Raw genomic sequence first — 18,593 nt, 5'->3', positions numbered from 1 at the left:
GCTGGCAAGGGGGAAGCGCGGAGGTAAACCGCGATGAAAGCTCAAAACCGAGTCCGGCCCTCCGCTAGGCCAGCTTCTCGGCTGGCAGTTTTTTTCCGCGGATCATCGCCGCCACCACCGAGGCGGCGGTGCAAGGCAACTAGGGTCGGGCTGGACGCGCGCGCAGGCTGGGGAGAGGCGCCGCCACGCTCCATTCACAAAGTCCCGGCGCAGCCGCTCGCCAGCGGGTCGGAGGCCTCCTCCCTCTTCCTCTAGGTCTCGGTTTTATGAATGGGCCTGGCGGCGACCGCCGCGCGCCCTGTTTACTCCGCTCTTTGTGACGTCGCGTCCCCGTGACCAGGAGCGAGCGGCCGGCACTCCATTCACGCGCCGGGGCGCGCGGAGGAGGTGGGGCCGGAGGGGCGGGGGGAGCCGCCGGGGGGGCGGGGAGCGGGCGCGGGGGGCGGAGCGGGGCTCGCGGCCGAGAATGGAAAGAGGCGGAGCCTCGCGAGGTAGTAATGCATCTGCCCCCTCCCGGGGGAGAGCCGAGGAGCATTAATAAATCTATACGCCGAGGAGAGGAAACTCTGGCTGGGGCAGAGCGCGGAGCTCCGGCAGTTCGTGGGGGAACGGCGGCCGGGTCGGCAGCGCAACGGGCAAAATACAATAGAGGCGACAACAGAAGGGAGCCCTCGTACCTCTCCCGTAAACACACTCCACTCCACTGCCATCTGCCCCTTGGCATCGTGCTGCCCGGCGCCCGAGGCCGCCCAGACTGCTATGTAACCGAGAAGCTGCCGGAGGAAGGGGGAACCCGGGAAAAGAGGTTCGCCAGTGAGAGCCCCTAGGGGCCAAGTTTGCGGCCGCTTCTGCCCGCGCGCGCCCTTTCGTAACCCCCCGCTCACCCCTTCCTGGAACCCAGCTCGCCCGGGCGTCTTTCGCCTCCTCGCGTGCCCAACAGACGCGGTTCCCGGCGACCATGGTGACGGTGGACGAGCTGCGGGAGATGGACTGCAGCGTGCTCAAAAGGCTGATGAACCGGGACGAGAACGGCGGCGGCGCGGGCGGCAGCGGCAGCCACGGCGCCCTGGGGCTGCTGAGCGGCGGCAAGTGCCTGCTGCTGGACTGCAGACCGTTCCTGGCGCACAGCGCGGGCTATATTCGAGGCTCGGTCAACGTGCGCTGCAACACCATTGTGCGGCGGCGGGCCAAGGGCTCCGTGAGCCTGGAGCAGATCCTGCCCGCCGAGGAGGAGGTGCGCGCCCGCCTGCGCTCCGGCCTCTACTCCGCCGTCATCGTCTACGACGAGCGCAGCCCGCGCGCCGAGAGCCTCCGCGAGGACAGCACCGTGTCGCTGGTGGTGCAGGCGCTGCGTCGCAACGCCGAGCGCACCGACATCTGCCTGCTGAAAGGTAAACGCGGGCGCCGGGCGCGAGCTGGAGGGTCGTCGGTGCGGCGGAGCTGGGCGGCCTGCGCGTTAGTGGACAGGAGAAGATGTGCCTGGGGGGATTCGTGGCTGCGGGATCCCCCCGCGCGCTCTTTTGTGCGTGTTGGTGTGCGCGCTGGTGTGCAAGGATTTTGTGCGTTTGTGTGGAAGCGCGAGCTCCTGAATTCCTCAGAGATGGTGAGGGCTCAGTGACCTGCAATTCCGGAACCTTCCCGGCGATTCTGCATTTGTTTACACCCACTAACGGTCTGGCCTTGCGGGAGAAGCGACTCAGCAGCTTTTCCACCTTCGAGTCCAGGGAAGTGCTCTCAAGTGCCACTACGCGGGAGGTGGGGGACAGGTTAGGCCTGTTGGTTTGGCGTGGCCGGGTCCCGCACCGATTTCGAGACGTGGGGAAGAGAGGGAAAGAGGGTGAGCGCCGGGGTGCGATCGGTTCTGCGGCTCCTGCTGGAAAGCAGCCGTTCATAAATGCAAAAACGAGGGTCAGCTTGCGGGCTGGATGTGGAGAAAATCCATATCTCCTCTCCTGCAGCCCAACTCCGAGCTTCACCAGGAAGGGTGGCCAACCCCTCCCGCCTCGGGCTAGACCCAGGCTCCGGAGACGGAGGGCCCAAGCTCCGGGGACGGAGGCAGGAGGTCCGAGTATTTGCGGGGGTCGCCAAGCGGGACGAGGCCTCTTAAATGAAGGCAGCTGAGAAGTAACGACCTTTTGTTCAGACTCAAGACTCTCAGATGGCGGCGCGTGCTTGAGTGCGAAACTCTAGGGGAGGGGAGGTCTTATCAAATCTGCAAGTCGGAAACTCCAAAAGGGCCTAAGGCTACCCAAGTACCTGAAAGGACCCGGACGCCGGCCGCACCTGCCGGGCCGGGCCGGGAGCGGGCGAGTCGTTGGGGCCCTGCGGCGCTGCGTTCCCCCCTTCCACCCGCGCCACATTCCGCTCATTCCTCAGCCCGCTGCGGGTCCTGGCCGCCCCTGGACCCGAGGGAGGCGTTTCGAACCCCCGCCATCAAAGGGCCGCCCCTTTCCCTGCCGGCGCCCCTGGCCCCCTCCCTCCTGCCCTTCCTCTCCGGACCCGCTCACCCGAGAGGAAGGGAGATGGGGCGGGAGGCGCGGCGGAAACCTCTCCCCACCGCCCCTTCCAAAAAGCACGACCACACCGCTCAGAGCCGGGGGGCCGGGCTGGCCCCTGTGAACAGCGGGGGGCTTTGTTCTCGGCAGTTGTTTCCTGGCCATTTGACCTGTCAGCTGCTGGGGAAATGCTGTTGACCTTTGGTTGAACCACTAAGGCGATTTTGCTGATTTTTCTTTCTCTGCGAGGGCGGCCTTTGGCACCTCTGACGGGGCTCATCGCTCCTCCCTTCTCCTCGCAGCGCTTTAAGGGAAAGTGCCAGGAAGGGCTCTGCACCGGAAGGACCCGGCGCTAAGCGAGGCGACCTGGGCGCAGGGGCCAAGGGGCCCTGCCCCGGCGCCGAGGTGTACCGGGAGCCCCGCGTTCCCGGACCGGGTGGAGCGCCGGGATGGGGTCCCCGCAGTAGAGCACGCCGCTCGTCCTCCCGTGCGTGGTGCTGGCGCACGTAGGGGCGATGAGAGAAATTTCTCTGGGACGAAAGCCCCTTCGAGTGGCATGGGCTGGCCGCGGTGTTCTCCGAGCCGTGCTCGCTTCGATCGCTACGGATTTGGACCCCGATCGCGCGCCTGCCTGCTTGGCCCCGGAACCCAGGACCCTTCTCGAGGCAGAGCAGACGCACGTGGCGTCTGGGTTCGTTTTGTTTTCTTTTTTTTTCCTGGAAGAAATCCAGAGAGGACCGCCCTAGGGTTTCCGGGCGCGCACTTAGGCCCCGCTCCCGGCGAGAGAAGCAGATTTTTAAGGTTCCCTCCTTGGGCTCACGGCACCTGCCTGGTTCCCCCCGAATCCCGCCAGGAGAGCCCGGAACCAGATCTGTACCGAGAGCCGCCGCGCGGGCCGGCCGCCGGGCGCGAGGCAAATGCTAGTTTGTGGGGTCGGCAGTCCCCTGGCGGTTGGCGAGGTGCCTGGCCGAAGGAAAAGGAGTGCTTTAAGGGCTGTTTCCTCCCGAGGCCTGCACTGCCTCCTGTTGTCTGACCCGGAGCGCGCAGGGCAGACCGCTTGCAGCCTCTCCAAGACAGCATCCTCTGAGCTGGGGAGGGTCATGGCCTGGGCGTGGGGTCCAACTTCTTTTTACAGGCCCTCCCGGGAGGGGCCAGGAGAGGTTCAACTGGGTCTTTCTAAGCACAGGGAGCCTGCCTTTGGAAGCAACCGCCTAAATTCAGAGATTGTGGGGAGGGAGGGTACCTCCTTCCAGCTTGTTCTGCAGTGGTGATGGAACATCTTTGAGGTTAACTGGTTCATATTCTATTCAGCTCAGCTTGTTTTCATTTAGGTGCTAAGCAGAGGCGGTCTTCACACAGTTCCTCTTCCTTCTCCTTGCCTTTCCCTGCAAAGGCACCCCCCAGTGAGGGCAGAAGGAAATGGGCTCCCTTGGCGCTGCGGGGAGGTGCGCCTGGGGGCGGCCAGTGCAGAAGCCAGCAACAGCAGGAAAGGTGGGTTCCTCGCAGGAGGCCCTGGGGGCAGGAAACTAAAGCCGCTTATATTATCTTTAGTAAATGCCTGAATTGATTAGGGGTTGGGTAATTTGGATGATTCCCCCCACCCCCCAAGTTCCTTTTATTTTGCGGCCAGTGGGGCCTTCTGTGTGACCTTTCAGGTGTGGTGGTGGGTGAGGAGTAAAAGTGGTCAGACATTAAGCCTGTGGAAGACTGTTGATATCTGCCATCCTGGGGGGACAGTAAAAACAGCTGGATATTTTCAGAAGTTCTATTACCCTTCCTGGTCACAAGCTATAGGCTTTTACCAATTAACTGCATTTAAACAGCTGATTTTTCTATTTCTGCCACTTTGAAGGGCAATTAGTTATATAGTGCAGGTAGTTAATAACTAATACCACAGGCAGGAATTCATAGTTAAGAGTATCAAGGCAATGCTACGGGCTGGCATTTACAATTCCGAATAATACCCAAGGTTTGCTAAAAGCAGTAACCCAAATCACTACATTTTCTGATCGTTTGGCTAGTTAATCTTCCCACTGGGGTAAAACTCAATTTATTGAAAACCCTGTAAGGCATTTTGGGACAGTTTAGAGATTTCAGCTTTTCATATTTAATTATAGTACACGTTTCTTTTGAAATCCCTTTCTCTTTCCTTCATAGATCCTTGGATTAGGGTTTTAGACCCCCTCCCCCCAGTAGAGAAAGACAAAAAGCATTTTTTTTTAACCTTAATAGAAGTCATTCTTTACTTTCCACATCCCCCAAATAAGAGATCAGTCTGTTACACAGAAGATTTCGGGTACATAAACATTATCTTACTTTTGCTTCTGTCTAAAGTTTTTTTCAACCTGTGACTGTTGTCAGTTCTTACTCAAGTTCTGATTTAAAAGCCATCCTGGAGCTATTTTGAGAAATTGGGAGGATCAAGATACTCCAACTTATCCTTCCAGGTTGGAAGTCACATACCCGATAGTCCCCAAGCTTGATTATAGAGACCTGACATGATGCCTTCAGTGCGAACAGCGACTGAGGCCCATCATGAGAGCTCTGGGCAGTGGTCAGGCAGCTGTGTTCTGTCTTTTCTCTATGTCCATCTGCCCTGCCCATCCTCATTTCCAGGTCAGTGGCACCAAATGGCAAGTCCTGGGGGATGCTAAGGGCAGCTCTTTCACCCAAAGGCAAAAGGACTGGCTTTTCTTCTCGCAAACAGGACACAGTACCCAGGAGAGCTGAGGACTGTTAGAGTTACAAACATAAAGGTAAGGGTAGGCCTTAAGGGTAATTCCTAACCCTTAGTGTGAGACTTTCAAGAGTTATAAAGAATGAGGCAGTCACCACTCTTTGCATCATCTGCACTGGATGTTTCCAGTCCACACAAGCGGCTAAAGACAGGGTGTAGGTGTAAACTGAGAGTGACTCCTGATTGTCAGAAAGTCCATCTCACCTCCCTTGGGCTTGTCTTGGATGCTTATAGGAAAGGTAGGCTGCCCTTCCCCAAGGTGGGCTGCACAGAGAACTAAGAGGAGAAAGGTGGCCTTTTTAAAGAGCCAAGGAATTCCTTAAAAAAAAATCAGAACATCCGAAACCAGATAGCTGGTTTCCTTCCTGGAAGGCAGTTCCCGTTTAACAAAGAGGAAGCTGGGGAGGAAGAAATCTAGACTAGACGGAAGCCAGATTGCTGAAGGGAGCAGATGGCAGAGAAGGACCGGGAGGGGCTGCAAACGAGATCCAGCCTCGGGTGTGACCTCGGGTGTCCAGCAGCTGCTCGGGACACCAGAGGTGTCAGACCCAGGACTCAGAGGTCTCGGCCGGTAACCCCGAGATGAGGAGCCCACGTATGTAAACCGGAAGTCTTGGAAGCTCTCAAAGCCAAAGGACCTTCAGACGTCCCCAGACTTTGCCTGCTGGGCAGTGTTTGCTTGGTATTGATGAGATGTCCCAGGACAGCAAGCCCATGAGCCCTGTTTGTGAACAGGTTGATATTGTGAGTGTAGAGAGGGTAATAGGGGAAAAGTGGCAGCCATGTTAAGATCCGCGACCATCGTCACCACCAAGAGACTGTCCTTCCATCACAGACCCCATTAAGAGTCCTATCACGGCGAGATGACAGGCCCTATAGCAGCCTGTCCTTTCAAAGGACTTCGGCACACATCACCCCCCGCCCCACCCGCCTGAGCAGGTCTGTCAGCTTTGAAAACCGCCTTGCTGTCCGTGTGAGAAGACGAAAAGAAGACAGTTGAACCGTAGGCACAGTTATTCCTCAAGGAAGCTGGGTAGAAAATTATAGTCCTTTCTGCCCCGCCCCCTCCAGACACTCCGGTTTTAAAATTAAGATGAGAAAATGAGAGCTTTGAGGCTAGAAGGTATATTATTAAATAAGAACATGGGAAAAACAGGTCAAAATTAGTCAGCATATCTGTTACTGAATTAACATGTAACAGGACATAGGGGAAAAAAAATGGTGGGAAATTCACTGACGGATGTGTTGTGAGATTGTGTTCAGAAGGTGGAAATACACAGGTCTGATGGAAACATACCTGCTGTCAGTTGATAATCGGCAAGTCAGTTCATGACCATTCAGGAGCACAGAATGTTGGAACTTGGAGAAGACAGCGTCTGGAATCCTTGTGTTCTGAGGGTGGAAAATGGGGCGTAGGAGGGGATGTGTCTCTTCCCGCTCCTACAGTCAGAGCTGGGGCTCCTCTGCACCCATCTGCCTCCCCACCCCCACCACATAGCTCCAAGGCCACAGGATAGAAGCTCCCCCATCCCACCCCACCATGTCTGCAGTGGCAATAAACTTTCCCTCTCATGAGTTCTGGATAAAGCTTGGAGATCTAAATCTAGCTCTTGGGACTTCCCTGGTGGTCCAGTGGCTAAGACTGTGCACTCCCAGTACAGGCAGCCTAGGTTCTATCCCTGGTCGGGGAACTAAGATCCTGCATACTGCAGGAGGTGGTCAAAGATAAAAAAAAAATACAAATAAATCTCACTCTTGCTGGAAGGGTTGTGGCTGTGGTACCTGCACAGATGTGAGCTGGGAAGGGAGGCGCTAAGGGGAGAGGCTGAAAGCAGTCTTCTTCCCTGCCATCCCACATAAGAAACTGAGTTTCGTTTCCATCAGGGCCTCCTATAGGGCTACTCTATATACTTCTAGAGGATCTGACCTTTTTTTTTTTAAAGTGAAATGATCCATGCGTTTATTACATAATTTGAGCTCTTAAAATACATTTCCCCCCAAGAGATGTAAGACATGAGTGGTGTCCCGCAGCAGCTCCTGGCCTGGCCTGGTGTCTGTCCCCCTGTTTTGGGGTCGTGCCCCACTGCAGCACGTGCCATGTACAGTCTGGGAGAAGAAGAGCCAGCAAGTGCCTTTCAGTGCCCATAGGGAAGTCCCTGTGATGGGGGACCATCGCTGTGAAACCAGAGTGCCGTGAAATTATACCGTCCATAAATGCAGTGCTTTCACGCTGTTTATTCTGTTTCATTAAATTTAAAAAATGCTGGTCACGACTCCTCCATAACTACCTGGAGTTCGAAAAGCATCAGAGAGAAGTAGAGTTCAGTGAAATGTCAGCAGTGCCCTGTTCACATTCTTTCTATTTCTGCATCAAAATTCTTTCCTAGAGTGATGAACCACTGTGGGGGGGGGGCAGGGGGCTTAGAGAAGGGCCACTGGAGAAGCAGCGGTGGGCAAGCACCAGGACGGGCTCCTGATGACCAGGTTCCAAGTGACTTTGAGGCCCCTTCTGTGGGCTGAATGCCCTTACGTGGGGCCGCCATGCAAGTTTTCTCTTCTGTTAAATTGTGTTAAATCGGCACGCCTTCCTCCAAGGCTGCTGGTTGGATACCAGGGTGGGAAGAGCCTGACACATAATGAACATTTCCTTTTAAGAGGGTCTGTCATTTTTATTAACCTGGATGGGAGATGGCTTCCTGGGGTGGGGCCTTGTGGGGTGTGGCCTGAATGGCCCCTGACCTGCACTCCTGTATCTGCACTGCATCACCCGAGAGCTCCCGACTCCACGAGGGTGTGTTCTATCATCTGACGTCCTGGCCTGACTGCAGCTCCTAGCCTCAAAAGGAGGTCCTTTGGTGATGCTCCTTGTAACTACCAGTCACAGATCCCTCACAGCTAATGACGGCTCCGGGGGGAAATCCTTTCTGTTGCTCCCATGTCAGGGACGCCACCCTCCCTTTGCTCCTGTCTCCTGAACGACTCTTCTTCTTCACTTAGCTCCTTTCTGCTTGTTCTTTGAAGATCTCCAGAGCAAACGGACTTTTCAGTGATCGTTTTGCATTCTGTCTCTGTCCTGTTACGTGCAGCCTTGGGGAGACGACAGGTAGCCCCCCCTTTCAAGCCTGGTCTGGTCTCGCCTGCACCCTCCCCCATCCCCTACACCTGCCACACCCCCAGGGTCAGTTACAGGCTGGGGACCCCTCCAGGGCTCTGCTGCTCCCTGGGGATTGATGGATGGTCAGCCCTGGAGGTAGCAGATGTCCTTGACTGGGCAGGGGCCGTGACACGCAGGAAGTGCCTGGTACCTGTTCTTCTGCCGCCTAACTACCAGCTCTCCAGATGCCCACTGGAAAAAAGAAGGAAAGCCCAGGAGGAGAAAGCTGTCCAGAGTGTGACAAGTTGTCAGTGAAGCTGGAGTCCCCTTAGGTACCAAAGGAGGAAACGTTCATTGCATGTCTCCCTGGGGCCAGGCACAGCGCACTGGCTGTTCTGGTCAGTCCCCAGCGGAGACTGACCTGGAAGTTTCATTACATTTTACAAATGAGGAGGAGGCTCAGAGAGGTTCAGAGATGTCTCCAGGCTGCACAGCCCATGATTTATTCACAGGGCTGGCATTCAACCCAGAGCTCTTTCCCTTCCGTCTGGTGCCCTGCTCCGAGCCTTCTCAGCAGCGGAAAGAACATTCTTTCTACCACTGAGGTTCCTTGGCTCCTTCTGTCCTCAGATCTGCTGCTTCTCTATGACCTTGGAGCCTTGCCCTAACCGTTCTATGACTCTGCTGGCCTGCCTGTCCAGGTGATGAGCTTTTTGGAGGGCACCCCTCAACGTCTTGTATCTCTTTGGGATGCATTTTCATAGCTCAAATTATGTTACAAACACATAGATCCTTTCACTCAACTTTTCAGATCCTCTGGAAGTACAGAATAGCAAGTGATGGTGTTTCATATAGACGATCAACATCGGTTTGTAGATGGACCCACTTCTCCTTTTACTTTCTCCAAAGGGCAGCATTTCCCCAAGTTTCCATCCCAGAGGCCCATCACAGGGGCTTCAGCTAAAGGCCCTTGCCAGCTCTCCCTGCCCATAGCCTGCGTTTGGGGCGGAAGCGTTGGCAGGTTGATAGGGGAAAGGGAGGGCTGCTCCTCTGACAAGAAGTCCACTCAGGCCACTAGCACCGCTGAAGACGGCAGGACTGGGCCCTCCAGCAGGTTTTCCCTCCAGGGAGGCTGGTCATTATGACTCAGCAGGAGCGAGGGCCTGTGACCAAGAAATGGCCATTTATAGCCTGGGGGAGGGAAACCAGGAGCCTCCCGCTCAGAGAGGAAAAAATGTCTGCCCTGTTTCTGGAAGCCTTACGATGTGGCAAAGGATCATTTTCTTTCCCCTCCCAAGCGGTAGTGTCTAGGGTTGGGATTCAGGGCAAGGAACTGACTAACCGTCACATGTTGGAAAATTGCTGTGAATGGTTAGGGCTAGAGAACAGTGGCACCCATCCTGTCGGTCATAAAGGTGTAACGGGCCAGCTGCCTACGTGACCATCCGTTGAGTGGTTGTTCCACAACCTGCAGACCCTGCTGAGTTCATTTATAATCTATTTTTGGTCCAATAGTAACTGCAAAATAAAAATACAAGCAGAGGGATTCCCTCTTGATCCAGGGGTTGAGATGTCAGCTTCCAACGCAGGGGGCGCAGGTGTGATCCCTGTTTGGGGAGCTGAGATCCCATGTGCCTCAGGGCCAAGAAATCAAAATACAAAACAGAAGCAGTGCATACATGCTCGGTTGTGTTCGACTCTGTGACGCCGTGGACTGTAGCCCGCCAGGCTCCTCCGTCCAGGGGACTCTCCAGGCAAGAATACTGGAGTGGATTGCCATGCCCTCCTGCAGGGGATCTTCCTGACCCAGGGATTGAACCTGCGTGCGTCTCCTGCACTGCAGACAGATTCTTTACCACTGTGCCACCTGGGAAGCCCCCAACACACATCCAATCAAGACTCCAGAAATGGTCCACATCAAAACAAAAACCAACAACAACAACAACAACAAAAAAACCCAAGCAGGGCCAAACCTTGACAATAATAGATGGTAAGTTTCCCACAAAGCAAAGTCCCAGAGTGCACAAGAAAATCAGAGACACAGGCTGATCTCTTCTTGGTGTGTTTCCCTGCCCGCCTCTGCCTGCGTCTCTGCCCACCCCTGCCCAGCCTCCCTTGCCTGAATGGCACTAACGCTACTCCACAGAAGTTGGCCGTTTGTCTCCTTTTACTTAAACGACCTCCCTTCACCGGAAGATGATCCTGCAGAGAACTATCCCAGGGCTTAGCAACTCTCAGGTCAGGAAATCCTCCCGTGCCCCAAACCTGGATGAGGCAAGAGGGATTTGTTTAGATTTAAGCCCGTTTCCTCTCGTTTTGGCCCCTTGTTGATGGAACAGCTGTTCATGAGGCTGTGTGATTGGCATCTGTTCTGATGCTGAGGTCCAGAAGGGCTGGTGCCAGGATAATAGTTTTTTTATTCTCTCCCACACTGGAGAACCTCTCCAAAAGAAGAGCTGGAGTTGGGAGATGACAGACATCTTTGTGGGTCCCAGGACTCAGTTGTGGCCTCATGAAAACCCCTAGTGGCGCTTCCCTCTTTCTTTGTCATCACTGTAAAGAAAGCATCCCTTCTTCATCTCCCCCTGCACATCCTCCTTTGTGTATCTGCATTCTAAACCGAAGTCTTGTCCCTAAAGCTTTTCTTCCAGCTTTTAGGATGCGCTCTTCCCCAAGGTAGTCTCCCCATCTCTGGAAAAAGGTCTCCTTAGCCATTATCTCTGGGCCCACAGCACCACCCAGTGGCCAGTGGAGGTGCAACCAGCCCTAGCTTCCCAACAGCTCTCCTCTATGAAGGGTAGGGTTCAAGTTCTCCGCTGGTTTGGTTTCCTGCTGGCTCAGTGACCCCATTAACCCGAGCATCTTTCTCCTTTACAGGTGGCTATGAGAGGTTCTCCTCCGAGTACCCAGAATTCTGTTCCAAGACCAAGGCCCTGGCAGCCATCCCACCTGCTGTACCTCCGAGCACGGCGGAGTCCCTGGACCTGAGCTGCAGCTCCTGTGGAACCCCACTGCACGACCAGGTGGGGCTGAGATCAGACTTCGCTTGTCAGAGGCTCAGGACTCAGGGCCCCAGTGCTGGGTGAATTTATGAACCCTGAGTGTTGGGGTGCGACTTAGGTGGAATCCATTATTCCTTTGAAATTCTTCCCCTTCCTTCTCTCATTATCCTTAAAAAAAGAATATAAAGACCCAAGTCCCTGACTTTGCTCCCAGAGTTATGTGCAGACAAGTAAGGAGGCCAGACGTGTGTGGGCTGCTCTGTAGGAAGCTGAGACCCCAGCCCTGATTCAAAAGAGTCAGAGCTGTCCGCCCCCCTCCCCATATAAGCGAATTATAAATGCTAAGTGAACATCAGTGGGCAACCAACCTTTCTCCTAAGAAAACCAGCTCATGCCACTATGATTCTTACAAGCACACGCCTTCCAGCCCTCTCCTTTAGACAGAGATGGAGTAAATTGATGGGGTCTTGCAACTCTGCTCCCCAAATCCCACATCACTCGTGTTGATCTGCCTCAGAATAGTGTCACCAGCGAAGCCAACATAACCTCCTTTTGCCAGGATCCCTTCTCTTGTCTTTGAGGTTGCTCTGGCGTCTGTTTTTGATCTGCAGCAAGTAGCATAGTGGTAGCAGGTGTAAACTCCTCACATCACATACAGTGGAACAAGGCCAGCGCTGTGTCTCCTGCTTCATTGGTCACTGGGGGCGGCGGGAGGTGGGCTGCTTGAACCAGAGAGGGGGGCCCAGCATCAAGGCAGAGCAAGCATCAAGGCCAGAGAGGTCCCACTGAGCGCATCACTCCCTCCTGGAGCCCCAGCAGGACACGGGGAGACCGGGAGGGGCAGGGTCCACAGGCCATCTTCCCAGGACCTGTGAAAGCGCCACCCCCCCGCCCCAGACTGGTTTCCCTCTCCCCGTCCCACCACCCCAGCCCTCTGTCCCACTGTCTTACACTTATGATATTTGGGGGGCCCCTCTGTTCTCCCCTTCTGCAGGGGGGTCCGGTGGAGATCCTGCCCTTCCTCTACCTCGGCAGTGCCTATCACGCGGCCCGCAGGGACATGCTGGATGCCCTGGGCATCACGGCCTTGCTGAACGTCTCCTCCGACTGCCCGAACCACTTCGAAGGACACTATCAGTACAAGTGTATCCCGGTGGAGGACAACCACAAGGCCGACATCAGCTCCTGGTTCATGGAAGCCATCGAGTACATCGGTAGGCTGGCCCTGGCCAGGGTGCTGGGTTCAAGGATGGGGCGCTGGGTGCAAGGCTGGCAGAGACAGGAAGGGAGGGAAGAGGGAACCACTTGGAGCTGGAGGGACTTAGGAAGGGCCCTGCCCAGAGGGTGCCTATTTTCCCTCTTTCTCAGTGGGAAGGCTGGCCCTTGGGGTGTTGAGTTGCCCAGGGGTAGGAAGATGGACTTAATCAAGCCGCAGGCACTGTTAGCTGATAGAGCCAAGAACCTTTGCCTTCATGTCCCACCTGCCAAGCAGATAAGACTTTGGGGTGGGGAGGAAGGCCCGGAGAGAACTGGGTCATTGTTTTTGCTCCAGCAAATGAAAAGCCCTCTCTGTGTGCTGGCACGCGGCTTTAGCATGTGTATTTCCTAAGCCTGGCACATTTGTTTGGTTAAGTCTCCCAAATAGCCTAGAGCCTACGGGCCTTCCCTGGCCCCGTGGGTTTCCTCTCCTGGCCTCAGCCTCGGAGGGCTGTTCCTTCCGTGGTTCAGAGGGAGGGCCCCGACCAATGCTTCTCCAATCCTTCCCCCAGTGCCCTCGTCCCGCGCGCGGGACGGACGGGGGCTTGGGGACGCTAACGGGCCCGCGGCTCTCTGCCCCAGATGCGGTGAAGGACTGCCGCGGGCGCGTGCTGGTGCACTGCCAGGCTGGCATCTCGCGCTCGGCCACCATCTGCCTGGCCTACCTGATGATGAAGAAGCGCGTGCGGCTGGAGGAGGCCTTCGAGTTCGTCAAGCAGCGGCGGAGCATCATCTCGCCCAACTTCAGCTTCATGGGGCAGCTGCTGCAGTTCGAGGCGCAGGTGCTGGCCACGTCCTGCGCGGTGGAGGCCGCCAGCCCGTCGGGGCCGCTGCGCGAGCGGGGCAAGGCCACCCCCACGCCCACGTCGCAGTTCGTCTTCAGCTTCCCGGTCTCCGTGGGGGTGCACCCGGCCCCCAGCAGCCTGCCCTACCTGCACAGCCCCATCACCACCTCCCCCAGCTGTTAGAAGCCTCGGAACACCCTCCCACCAGCCCACGTCGGGTGGGGCCCCGTGGCCCGGTAGCAGGTCCGGACTGACCCGCAGGGCGCCTGGCGACCAAGCTCCTTCCATCCATCTCTCTTTGGCCGACCGTGGGGCCAGCTAGAATGGCAATAAGGACCTCGAATACATATTTAAACGCAGACAAACAAAACACTCCAACTTAGAGCAATAACGGCTTCCTCGGCAGGCAGGGAAGACCTGGGTCTTGGTTTGTGTCAGTTTTACTTTTCAGATAGGAATTTCTTACCTCATTTTTTTTTTCTTTTTTTTTAAAGCAGTAAGGCTTGAAGTTAGGAAACCCACAGATCCTGGCAAATGTGCCCTCCCGGTTTTATTAAGGGGGAGACGGGTGGCGGGGGAGGGACAGGGCCGAAAACAAGTTGACCAGAAGTGCCTGCTTCTGTGTGCTGGTCCTTTTGTTGTGGTAGTTACAGGAATTTTTTTTTTTTTTTGGAAGAAATCTTTTAGGACATGGTTCTCCTTTCTAAGTCACCACCAACAGGTGAATACTTACGCTTAATAATAAATAAAAGTATTTATTGAGAATTTGCTCAGAGTATGTAAGTACACAAAGTCTAGTGACCGTGATTTTAGAATATATTGATGTTGGTGTGGACCCGCGGAGCACAGCAGCATGCAGACGTCAACGCAGTGAGAAGTGGTGTGTTTGAGATGGCATGACGGTCAGCTTGCATTTGCTGCCGCTGAGAAGGGAGCAGGGTGGGGTGGGAGGAGGAGAAAGGGAAGGGAGGACGTTGTTAGCGCTGTCCCTGGGGATCCGTGGGAGATTGGTTCCACCACCCCCTCCGTCCATCGCGAATACCAGAATCTGTGGGTGTGTACATCCACAGATAGCACATCCTTGAATATGGACTGGAGACTATTTTTGAAGTTGGTTCTTGGGCACATGGACCACCGAAGTGATTTGAAACCACAACCATACAACCGATTCGGATGATCAGTAACTCAGTTTGGCGGTGGAAGCATTTTTCTCCTAGACCTGCCCGAGGACTTGTATATCATCTGTGATAAATGCCATATCGTGTAAGGTGCTCCTAAAAAAAAAATTGGGTGCAATTCAGATTCTCCTGCAGCGAATCATTTGCCAAGGCCCTTGGGGAACCCAGCTAACAAGAGATAGACCGGAGAGGGACGTGGAAGCACCATTTTTTTTTTCTCTCTCTTTTGCCTAAATCGGAGATTTTAATTTTAGGGGGTTTGCTTGGAATGAAGTATGCCAACAAATTCTTGTGATCTTAAAAGATTCCTGGTGTAGGTGGATATCTGTAAAGTGAATAGGTGAATAAAAAGAAGGGCGTGGACACCCCACTGGAGGTCCTGTGGAAGATTAGGACAGCAAGAGAGCGTGAGTGAGGAGTCAGGCAGACTCTTTGCAGGGAAGCTGGTTTCTGGATGGGCACTAGCGTGCCATAGCAGAATCCTTTCTTGAGATAATGCTGTTTTCAGGGGGCCTTTGCAAATAGAGGAGTGGCATTTGGAACAAGGAGCAGGTGGGTTGGGCTTGGGGGGAGGGAGGAGGGAACTAACCACGGGTTATTTAACTTATAGTATTGTGGACAGTGTTGTCACCCCATGCCAGGTTAGCAGTAATCCCAAACTTGTCTAGAAACGAGAGCATGCTTTAGGTTTTGCTTTTTGGGGTTGTTTTTGCCCTCTGAGGATCGAAGTGCTGCTCACCCATTAATAACTTCAAGCCTCGATGTCAGCATAGTGTCGGAGTGCTCCTTCTTGTCCCCACGTCCCAGACAGGACCAGGTTCCTTACGTTTTCTTCCATAAACATGAACCTGGCATCATCTGTCCTGCCTTTGTCAGGCCTTGTCTTGGGTGTGGCCAGAGTTCCCACTTCCTGTTTTTAGAAAAGCCCAAGGCCCCATCCTTTCCCGGTAGCTGCTTGGCTGAACCCCTCCTGAAGACGTGAAGGGGTATGGTTCATGACACTGGGCCTATTGAGAGACAGCTCAGCTGGACGTTCCCTTGTCTTCCTTGATTCTTGGAAGTTGCTTCATGTTTTGTGATGAATGCGGTCAAATGTGCTCCACTGCTGGAAAAGTGTGGGTTCCCACAGACAGATAGGTCTGCAGGAGGGACTGCTTGAAGAGGGAGGGAAAGTAGCTTAGAACAGATTGACTTTTTACAGAATGAGTGTACATTTGCCAAAATCTGTGTATTGTGCTTTCCCGAACCGGATTCCAGCTGCCCGGACAGTCGGAGCCCAGGACCCGCCCCGACCGGGTCTCTTCCCTGCTTTCCAATTCAAGTCTCGTGTCCACAGTGTCAAACCACTATTTATAAAGCCATTTCCTTTGTACTTGATAACAGTGTGAGTCCCCAAACCCTTAGAAATCAAATAGGAAATGGGCTTGATTGGAATCGGGGATTTGGGGGTCACTGTCTACTTCTACCATCAGAAGCCTCTTTGATGACTTGGAAGAAAGAGCTCTAATGAAGACAGCACCATGAGGTCCCTCGAAATGGCCACTGGGTTTCAACAGGCGTCTCTCCCATGAAGTGATTTCTGGTGACATGCAATTTCTGTCACAGTCAGAAAGCTTTGCCACTTTGATCCATGGTGACCTGTGCTATTGACTCACTGGATCATCTGTAGAGACTGGAGGCCATTTTCCTCAGATGTCCATCCTAGCCTGATTGTAGAGAGTTGATTCTGATTCTATATGAGAAAAAATACAAAATTCTTGGGAAGATGGGCAGAGGGAGGTGGGATGGGTGATCTCAGTGTGAGGGGAGGGGGCCGTGAGATCGGAGTTGGGCCACCAGCCTTTGTTGGTAAAGTCAGGGTTCGCTTTTGCTGCCCGTTAGCCCAGACGAGGTACACCAGGAATTCTGGAGGAGGGACCTGGGCATCAGTAGGTTTCAAAGCTCCCCAAGTGCTTTCCCTGCATAACCGAGCTTGGGAAACTTAACTTTCTAGATGGCAAGGTGCTGTTGGAGGCCAGGGCTTGGTAACGCAGAGCTGGCTTGTGTGGCAGAAACCACAGCAGACAGTTGTCCCTGGCCCCGCGTGGTCCCAGCTCTGCTGAGGGACATTATGGTTTCTGTCAGGAGCTCCCGGGGCCTAAGACCTCCTGGACGAGGTGCCTTTTTACGCCCCTCAAAAGCTGATCTGTGGTTCGTAAGGAACTGAAGAACGTGTCTGGCTGTCAGTGCTCTTCTTTGCAAGTTTGTTTATCAAGAAGTGTGGAGAGGGACTTCACTAGCAGTCCAGCCCCGTGCTTCTAATGCAGGGGGTGTGGGTTCGATCCCTGGTCAGGGAACTAAGATCCCACATGTTGCATGGTGCAGCCGGAGAAAAAAAGGCTGTAGAGTGCCACGTCTTTGAAGAGAACCCTGCTCTCCCTTAGAGCTTATGAGTCATGTGAGAAAGAGGCTTCTTCAAGACAGCAATGCAATACTTGTAATTTCTGTAAATAGCCCCATCTTTCAGAGTGATGTCATTTCTACATTTGATATGCTTGTATTTCTGTAGGATGTATATAGTTTAGGGGAATTTTGTTGTTGTTTGGTTTTTTTTTTTTTAGAAAAGTCAACATGTCTGTTTTTATTTATTGCTTGAGACAAAGATCATTTGAAGAAAAATAAATACATTTTCGACCACCTCTGGCTTGGTTTATCCTTTCCTGAAAAACTGCCAATATGATGACTTGGAAGATCCGAATCATTTGACGGTAATCTTGTGGAGACGGGCCACTCAAATCTGAGCTCCCTGAATACCATGGAAGGTGCAGGTGAAGGCAGAGAGGAAATCTCTGAGAATTGGGTTTCTTAGAGAGGAAGAAGTGAAGGGTAAGACACAGATGTCCTCATGTGAGAGTCTGCTGTCTTTTTTAAAAAATTATTTTAATTGGAGGATGATTGCTTTATAATATTGTGCCGGTTTCTGCCATACATCAACGTAAATCAGCTATAGGTATACATACGTCCCCTTCTCTTGAACCTCCCTCCCACCTCCCACCCCATCCCACCCCGCTAGCTTGTCACAGCACCAGTTTGAGCTCCCTGAGTCTCAGAACAAATTCCCACTGGCTGTCTGTTTTACCTATGGCAGTGGATATGTTTCAGTGCTACTCTCGATTCGTCCCACCCCCTCCTTTCCCCACTGTGTCTACAAGTCTCTTCTCCATGTCTGCATCTCCATTGCTACCCTAAGAACAGATTCATCAGTACCATCTTTCTAGGTTCCATATATATGCGTTAATATACAATATTTGCTTTTGAGAGTCTGCTTTCTGCCAGGCACAGAATGGAGTGATAAGGATGGCTGGCAATCTTAAACACAGCACAAGTGATTAGGGCTACAATCAAAGATTGCACAAGGAGTTGCCACACCCTTCTCAACAATAGCAAGGGGGCCTGGCTCACAAAATCTTAGGAAATTTTGGAGACCTCGTGTTCCCTCATGTTCTGTTGGGAGCATGGAAACTAAATAGCAATTTGCGTCGAGGCCAGATAGAAGAAATAAACGGACAACAGTGATACAAGGCAGTGGTTCCCCAGTGCTCATTTGGGGGTTGGTTCTATCCGATTCAGTTGGTACAAATGTCCCAAAGTGTAAACCAAAAGCATGTTAGTAAACATGTATTTCCACTGTGTCATTGTTACCTAACATTATTTTGGAAGTACTCAGTTCAGTTCAGTCGTTCAGTCGTGTCCGACTCTTTGCGGCCCCATGGACTGCAGCACGCCAGTCTTCCCCATCCATCACCAACTCCCAGAGCTTGCTCAAACTCACGTCCATCGAGTCGGTGATGCCATCCAACCATCTCACCCTCTGTTGTCCCCTTCTCCTCCTGCCTTCAATCTTTCCCAGCATTGAGGTCTTTTGTAATGAGTCTTCACATCAGGTGGCCAAAGTACTGGAGCTTCAGCTTCAGCATCAGTCCTTCCAATGAATATTCAGGACTGATTGCCTTTAGGATCGACTGGTTTGATCTCCTTGCTGTCCAAGGGACTCTCAAAAGTCTTC

The 18,593-nt window shown here is 53.6% G+C and overlaps 1 protein-coding gene across 1 annotated transcript; it reads left to right on the top strand.

Annotated features, from left to right (window-relative positions):
* Positions 1-540: 540 nt before the first annotated feature.
* DUSP4 (dual specificity phosphatase 4) lies at positions 541-17,224 on the top strand. Its single transcript, XM_043454381.1, has 4 exons — positions 541-1,391; positions 11,204-11,349; positions 12,323-12,542; positions 13,168-17,224. The coding sequence occupies exons 1-4, from the start codon at positions 959-961 to the stop codon at positions 13,551-13,553; spliced, it is 1,185 nt and encodes a 394-aa protein (XP_043310316.1). The 5' UTR covers positions 541-958; the 3' UTR covers positions 13,554-17,224.
* The last annotated feature ends 1,369 nt before the right edge of the window (positions 17,225-18,593 follow it).

The sequence above is a fragment of the Cervus canadensis genome, chromosome 31 (genome assembly GCF_019320065.1).
Source record: "Cervus canadensis isolate Bull #8, Minnesota chromosome 31, ASM1932006v1, whole genome shotgun sequence".
Classification (NCBI taxonomy): domain Eukaryota; kingdom Metazoa; phylum Chordata; class Mammalia; order Artiodactyla; family Cervidae; genus Cervus; species Cervus canadensis.
The sequence above is the reverse complement of the archived record's forward strand: the minus strand, read 5'-3'. Positions and strand labels throughout refer to the sequence as shown.